This window comes from Coccinella septempunctata, chromosome 2, assembly GCF_907165205.1.
Source record: "Coccinella septempunctata chromosome 2, icCocSept1.1, whole genome shotgun sequence".
Lineage (NCBI taxonomy): Eukaryota > Metazoa > Arthropoda > Insecta > Coleoptera > Coccinellidae > Coccinella > Coccinella septempunctata.
In genome coordinates this window covers 40,100,450-40,108,579 of record NC_058190.1, presented here as the reverse complement: position 1 = coordinate 40,108,579, position 8,130 = coordinate 40,100,450, and the positions used below count along the sequence as shown (strand labels likewise).

The 8,130-nt window shown below is 35.5% G+C and overlaps 1 protein-coding gene across 1 annotated transcript; it reads right to left on the bottom strand.

Annotated features, from left to right (window-relative positions):
* Positions 1-244: 244 nt before the first annotated feature.
* LOC123307416 (segmentation protein even-skipped) lies at positions 245-2,760 on the bottom strand. Its single transcript, XM_044889703.1, has 3 exons — positions 2,511-2,760; positions 1,701-1,909; positions 245-1,428 (listed from the first exon to the last, which is right to left on the bottom strand). The coding sequence occupies exons 1-3, from the start codon at positions 2,647-2,649 to the stop codon at positions 886-888; spliced, it is 891 nt and encodes a 296-aa protein (XP_044745638.1). The 5' UTR covers positions 2,650-2,760; the 3' UTR covers positions 245-885.
* Between the last annotated feature and the right edge of the window lie 5,370 nt (positions 2,761-8,130).

Here is an 8,130-nt window from a genome sequence, read left to right as displayed (position 1 = left end):
AAGAGGATTACAATAATCCTTGGGTTTCACAGACCCGTATAATCTGAAAATAATTTTTAATACTCCTATGTTGAAAATTTTGCCGCCAACTCATGGACGTTCATACCAACATTCCCAAACAAAATCTCAGTAATAAGGATTCTAATTTATATTTTTGCCTTCAAAATGAATCCTTCCAGAAGAAATTGGGTGTAATGCTGTAGATACCAATTAAGAGTTGTCAACGAGGAAATAAAATTCAGTATAAGGTACTATTGCTTTTATTGAAAACAGAAAAAAAAACGAGTAATAAAATTATCACAACATAACGCCACATTTACAATAGGTATAACAGAAATAGTGGTGTAAGGATCATGAAACAGGAAATTTGTACTATGTTTTAAATTTAATATGTTTCTCTTGTATATTTACAATATGCCAAACTATTTTTACACTTTATATCAATATTTATAACACGACGATCCAAAATCATTTTTGCAGGGCGAACTGACATAGTATCAAGTTATGATCCTTACACCACCAGTCCATTTCTGATATTATTTCGGATTACCACTCCATGTGATTTACAATATATACAGGATGAAATTTGTACAAGGAGATCTCAAAATACACAGTATCAATAAATTACACTCCTATATATATATTTATATACATACGTCGCGATATCGAAGGTTCAACTAGAATTCGAACATCATCTAAAACTTCCGGTTGGTCCAACATAATATATCTATTATACACAGGCCAATTTCGTTGTGCTTTTCGCACATCAACAATTACCCGTATTATAGACTGATGCTCTCCGAAAACTACCGAAATATTATTGTACTTTACACGGAACTGAAGAGCTAAACATAATATTTACATTAAAAAAAAAAAAAAGAAAAATTAAACTTCAGATTTGTAGGGTTGGAACAATTTCGGTTTTTCGAATGTCGTCTGAGATGAAACAATGGCCGGCGATGTGGATTGGGTCGGTGAAATTTTGGCTGGCATCAAGAGACTATCGTGTAAAGGTGGCGTTGAGCTGAGATCTGAATGTACAGGTGAGACGTTGGGGGAAACTCTCTGGGGCCTCAGAGGGAACAAAGGGAACTCTGATCCTAGGTTGAAGTTGAAATTTGGTGGTACTGGAGGTACGGCAACGTTCTGAGGCATGCTTGGAACTCCCTGGCTCAAACCTAGGCTTGGTGGGAAGTTGTAGTTGGGGCTCTGCATGGGTACGCTTGGATGAAGACGTATGGAGTAAGGGTTGTACCTTTGGTACTGGCTATATACTGGAGGTGGTGACATGTAGTGTAGAGGTAGAGTATTGGCGGCAGCTTGAAGGATTGTAGCAGCAAACGTGGGGTCAGTACACAGAGCGGCATAAGGCCAAGAAGCCGCTATCCTATTCCTCTTATCCTTCATTCGTCTGTTTTGGAACCACACCTGCAACAAAAATAAACTTAGACGATTGAACGTTATGACAGAGTCCATCTGAAGGAATAATCCAGACAATTAACACCTGCGAAAGCGCTAATTGTGCTTTTAAACGATCAAAGCAGCCGCTGTTAGACTATATCGGGAAAAAGCCAAGAGAGATGGTAGCTAATGACTCAAAATTATCCATTTTATGACTCGCTAACTATCCAAGGCTTCCTCCATCCTGAGCAGTATTCGAAAATTAATACAGAGTAGTATTCCAAAGAATTGTTGCTCACCTTAATCGTGCTTTCTGGAAGGTTTAATTCAGATGCTAATTCGCATCTTCTAGGTCTGGATACGTAACTCTCTCTGCTGAATTCTCTTTCAAGCCTCGCCAGTTGTTCCCTGGTGAAGGCAGTCCTGTAACGTCTCACATTTGGATCGTTGTTGTTGAGTGGCGAGTTGTTGTTGATCTTGTTATCGTTGTGTATCGTCGTTAAACATTCTGCAAAAGAAGGAAAACTCAGTTATGGCCAGGTGAAATATACCAGATGTTTCTAATTTTCAATTATTGTTTAGGGAAGTACCTCATACGTTCTCTCATTCCAGGAAATGAGGGTCTAGACGAGTCAAGTGGGGAAGTATTTTAAGGACATGTGTTGTGTCGAGTACTTGTCCGTCGGAAGATACATAAAGGGAATGGTCACTAATTGCCACTTGAAACTGGGGAGACTTATTTCCGCCACTACTATATGAATAGGCGAAAACAACTTAAAATGTATCCGAATGAACTTTGAACTACTAAAAGTTGAAAATTTTCTTCTAAACCCGAAATGAATTCATAATTGCAAACGGGACAGAGAAAATAATATCTTTAGATAGGAAATAGTGAACTCGAACTAAAAGAATTTCTTTTAGAGTTCACTGATAGAAAATTATCTGGGTTTGGTGCAATTTGCAATAAAACTGTACAAAACAATCAGTTTGTAAATATTCACAGGATTCAAAACATGAAACAGATGTATTAAAAACAAAAAAGATAACAAACAGAGCCGATAAAAACGTTTCCTCTCCATCGACACTAATTTAATTCGGTAAAAACCCACCTTTTGAATACTGGGTGCTGTTCGGCGACTGTGGAGGGCTAGGCTGCCCGTGTGATCCTAAATTATAGTGAGAGGGCGACATTACATCCACCACGATCTGTCCACGATCACCTTGATTGTAAATATCCCGTGAGTGCATCTTCAAACTCACTGAACTATTTCACTTAACACACATTAACTTGAATCGATTCGACCAGCGTACGAAATTCTTACGAGCTACAACTTGAAGTGATCCTTTTTCGGACGGAAAGGACCTTTTAAGTGCTGATGTGGTAGGGGCGCGGCTTTGACGCTATTGGCTGCGGTGCTGTAGTGATGGTAGGGGAAACGCCTCGACACCTTACGTGTTCTTGCGCTAAGGACGATTTTCTACACTGAGTCCTTATAGGCGCTTATTAGATGTCGGAGTGTATTAGGGGGATATATAGCCTATTACTATTCTAAACCTTAATAAAGGTTTCTGCGTTCATCTTGGCCATACAGCTTATTTAGTATTGATTATATTTTTATGACGCAATAAACGTTGCTTTAGCGCTTTAGTTATTTTGTGCGCTGGCTATATTGTAGTTTTAGGGATTAAGGGGATAAGCTAGTTACTTACACCTATATTGTTTGGGATACTCATTAATTCAATTAATGAGGTTTTCCAAGAAAAGGATTGAAGGATTCAATAATGGAGTCTAGAATATTCGTGAATGAAAGCTAAATAAAATGGATAAGTATATTTCGTTCGTTTTCTGAAGATATATTTCATAGAAATGTATCTATTACGTAACAACTTTTTGAAATAGGTAGGGGAGACTGGGGGAATCCCGGCCGTCGGGGTAATACCGGCCATCGAGATTCCCCTACCCCAATAGGAATTTTCCATAGATTTGTATTCAACGGCCAAGCACATCGAGAAATCTAACCTCAGTATCATTTGGGCAGCTCGGAGGTGATGATTGTTCCTAGTGTTGATCATTTGGTGAAATAGACGTGTTGCTTACAAGAAAACTGTGACTTCGAGACGCCATAACTTCAAAACGGTAAGTGGCAAATATAGTTAGCGCATATCAAAATGAACTGAATACTCTTGGTGATCATCCACTTCACCCAAAAAAGGTATTCCTCCACACATTTTTTCATATCGTGATTATTGTTGAATGACTGTTTTGCGGGTAATTCCGGCCCTTGCCTTGCGGGTTTTACCGGCCCGGCCGGTATTACCCCATAGATAGATTTTGAATTTTTTCCCAACTTTCAGATGCCGAGGACATACAAAAGGAAGACCGAAAAAGCTTCTTGGACTTCGGAGACTCTGAGGGAAGCTTTGTCAGCTATACAAAATGGGCGTGCTGTTCGGGAAGTGTCAAGAAGTTTTGGGATTCCGAGAGCGACTCTCCAAGACCGTCTTAGAAATGACAATGTTTCGAATCCTCGATTGGGACGATGCCCTATATTTAACCAAGAGCTAGAAAATGAATTAGCAAATCAAATAATTAATCTCTCTAAGCTATTTTTTGGAATAACGCCCGGCCGATATTACCCCCACGGTGCGGGTAATGCCGGCCACTTAGTAATTTTTTGAAAATTCATTATGTTGCTACTACTTATTTGTACCCTTCTGTTTTTTTTCATAAATTTTGTTTCTGAATGTCTTATCTTTGATTTACACCAACCCGTTTCCTTCTGAATCAATAAACCTTCATGAAATTCCAAATTTTCCTTAGGGGGCCGGTAATCCCCCACTCTCCCCTATTTACTGTCCGTGAGTTTTAACTGCTGGTAGTGCAGGTTTAATATTTCTTATGTGCTATAGCTATACAGTCTTTTATAACCAATTTTTGATGTACCCAGCTATAGGGTAGATTCGGTCAATCGTTTATACAGTAGATAGCCAAATGCCATCTATATATTCTTTATACTTTGTTTACTTGTTGTATTTATAATATCATCATGAATTGATAAACATGAACGACAATGGTTAACTTTAACTATACAGATGATGTAAGGTTATACAGGCCTTGCCTTCTCACTTATGAAAATATACAGGTTGGTACCTACATACTACACATTATTCAATACAAAAATTTACTAATTTCGTAATCTCTAACGTCTCCTTTTTCATTGTGTTTATCTTTGTAGAGTTAGGAAGTTCATATCTGTTTGATATTGACAATCTTTTGGGAATGAAAATATCTCTATCTATGAAATAATGAAAAGGGGGGTTGATAAAAAACCTTACAATGACAAAGTTATCCTATGAGCATCAAAAGGTTTATATCAATTTTTTTTTAAATTAGGGTTTCCATTAAAAAAATCTTAACTACCCACATTTATACATAAAAAGTTGCATAATCTGAAATGACAATTAACCTGTTCCAATGCAGTAGTTTTCTAAAAACATTAGGTAGGTACTTAGACTACTTAGGTACCTAAATATCGAAGTTATGAATTTTGTGCGATTCTTTTTGGTCACTCTATATACAGGGTGTCCCAAAACTAGTGAATCAAACGTCACACCACGATAGAGTAGACTAAATACTATCCAATGACACCAATATCAGTACAGCGAAAATGTACCGTTTCCGAAATAATTAGAATTTTATGAAAATACCTAAACTTGCCAATTTTTGGACTATTTTTCTCAATCACAGGCCCTTATTAGGTAATTGTAGATTATTGTATTATCACCCTTAATTGAAACTTTTCTAAGTAATTAATCGAAAACCTCAGTAAATGTAAAATAAAACATTTGAAACTAGAGGGAGTTTATTCTGAGTATGTATTAAGAATTATGTGAAAAATTTTTTTTCAATTTACGCACTTACTGAGGTTTTTGATTAACTACTTAGAAGAATTTTAATTAGGGGTGATACAATACAATAATCTAAGATTAATATACCTAAGCTAAAATCACTATCTTTTCACAAACCGGCCCTGTGATTGAAAATCGGAAATTTTAGGTATTTTCATAAAGTTCTAATTATTTTGAAAACGGTACATTTTCGCTGAATTAATGTTGATGTCACTCGATAGTATTTGGTGTACCCTATCGTGCTGTGAAGTGTAATTCACTATGTACACAGGGTGTCAAGAATTAATGGGAATGAATTCGGATATGTGTAGGTTCAGTACTTCAAAATAAGATGAAAAGATCTGTCCGTTATTGGGACAAATTATTATTAACACCAACTGAGTCCCAAACACCCCGTATACGTAAGAAAATTACACTGATCGACAAAATTATAGCTTTGTGCTCCCACCTAAGGAAAATATATATATTTTTAATCTCCGTAGCCAAGGTATAAACGCACGATAAATAAAAAGTGGAAGTAAGCTCTTGTTTTTTTTTAATAATTATATTCATGATTTTTAACAAAAACAATGCATTATAATATTTGCAATGGTGTAAAAGATTCCGATCGCTTAGATCTTTTGTCTGATGTAGGACGACTCCAGTATTTCTCTAACGATGGATCATTAATAATTTATTTTGTTAAAAATCATGAATATAATTATTAAAAAACAACAAGAGCTAACTTCCACTTTTTATTTATCGTAGGTTTATACTTTGGCTACGGAGATTAAAAATATATATATTTTCCTTAGGTGGGAGAACAAAGCTATAATTTTGTCGATCAGTGTAATCAGCAAGAATAGAGGGTTCCCCTTTGCCTTGGTAGCGTTTTTCGAATGACGCGATGTCTTGATGGAATCGCTCTCCACTTTCGGTAGAATTCTGTGTTCACTTGCATACAAAATAATCTCTGCCGTTTTCTTGCGAGAATTTTGTAGAGAATTCTCCAGAGAATTCTCGGCTGTTGCAAACGGGCTTTAAGGACATGTTGCATCCCATTTTTTGATGAGCCTGGAACATCGTTTTGACGATATTTACATATTGCGGAGATTTGTGATTGCCAAGAAAATTTTTGATCACTTCTACAAAAGACAACCAGGCTTCTTTTTCAAAGTCATTCAATGCTGCCAGAAACTGAACTTGTTTCAATAGTTTGTTTATTTTATAAAGTATCGTAGGGTACAGAAGTACGAACATGGACAATTCACGCATGTCTTTTATTTTGATAACGGGAGCTAAACAAACGTAAGTACTATTATTTTTGTAATAAGGTGAGGGATACCTAACAAAAAAAAATATAAATCTCTTAGGTGGGAGAACCCTTGTTGAATAGTGTTATCAATGGGTATCACATTCATTCCGAAGGAATCATAAATTTATTTCATACAAGAATATAGCGTTGGAACAAATCTACATTTCAAAGTTTGAACAAAACGGAACTCAAAAAACTTGTATTAATTCAGTTCTAATACATCAGAATAGTTGAGAGATGATTCTACCTAAACAATGTTAAGATGTTGGACCTTTAAAATTCGAAGTGTTGTTTTGCAATATTATTCTTGTTTAAAATAAAGCTATGTTTCCTTCAAAATGAGCATTACTTTAAATTTTTTTACTATAGGGCGCAATCTGATGAACAATTTACCTATTATCTACTTACGCATAAAAGTTGTTTGATAGTTAGTCATTTATTAGGATTATACGAGAAAATATGTTGAATACTTTTATTTTTCAAAACTTTCGAATATTCATTAGATAGCGTCCAACTTAGTTTCAAGAGTTGGGTTCTTTGAATTTTTGGTATTTTTAGGGTACGTAATGTTCATTATGAGAAATCTGGAAGACGTGGGTGATATCTTGTGTTGCCAAATAAATGAAAAACTATATTCCGAAACTCATTCCGATAAAAGCGTGGTTGGTTTTTCAACAGCCTGTATCATTTAAACCGAGCTGATTCGGAAACAAAGGGAAAGGAAAAAAGTGTTTCTTTTGACCTCAAGAATCTACCGTTGAAATATTTTTACGAGTCAAATACTCACCCTGTATAGGAAATTAGCAGTGATACTCAAGTTATCAAAAGGGTTTCGTTATAATGCTTATTTCTTATCTGATTACTACATTCAGTTTAGAAATTACTGAAGAAATATCCAAATATATTCGTTTTCGTTTCATGCCAGTATGTTTTTTACTTTAATAGATAGGTATACATAATAGTATATTGCTACTTGCCCAAAGAATTGTTGATGAATGCACGTTTATTTCAACTAAAAAGTACCTACTCCAGATTTTCCTGAACATGCCAGATTTCGATTGCAGTCTTCATCAATATTCTCATTTCAAATAGAAACCCTTTTTTTTCTTATCGAAACATGAGTTTATTTCTGTTCATTTCCGAGATATTCAATAATTTTCTTACGAAAATCCGAACCTAGCTCGATATCAATAATTTTTTCAATACCTATACCTAGATATCCTAAGTTTGTTTCGTTATCAGGTATTAATAAGTCTATGGTATTTCCATCTCCTTTATTTTCTACACAAATAAATACACAAAAGTCCGTTTTAATTCACAAGAACAGCCATTGGAAGAATTAGAAGGAACGTTATAGTTGTAGATATAGATTCTTCTCCGTCTAGGTCATCAGTTTCGATAACCAATTTCGGTAAATTCACATTATTATACCTTAGGAGTTAATTGAATGAATAGGTCTTCAAATTTGCCTGTTTAATCTCATCGTCCTTTCAAGGAACCGAACCGAACCCTCCTTCCACAGAAAA

Excerpts from the sequence above, each read along its gene's own strand:
- LOC123307416 (XM_044889703.1), bottom strand. The coding sequence starts at position 2,649 with ATGCACTCACGGGATATTTACAATCAAGGTGATCGTGGACAGATCGTG. Across the intron at positions 1,910-2,510 it reads CAGCACCCAGTATTCAAAAG|AATGTTTAACGACGATACAC; the intron begins GTGGGTTTTTAC and ends CTTCTTTTGCAG. Across the intron at positions 1,429-1,700 it reads TTCCAGAAAGCACGATTAAG|GTGTGGTTCCAAAACAGACG; the intron begins GTGAGCAACAAT and ends TTTTTGTTGCAG.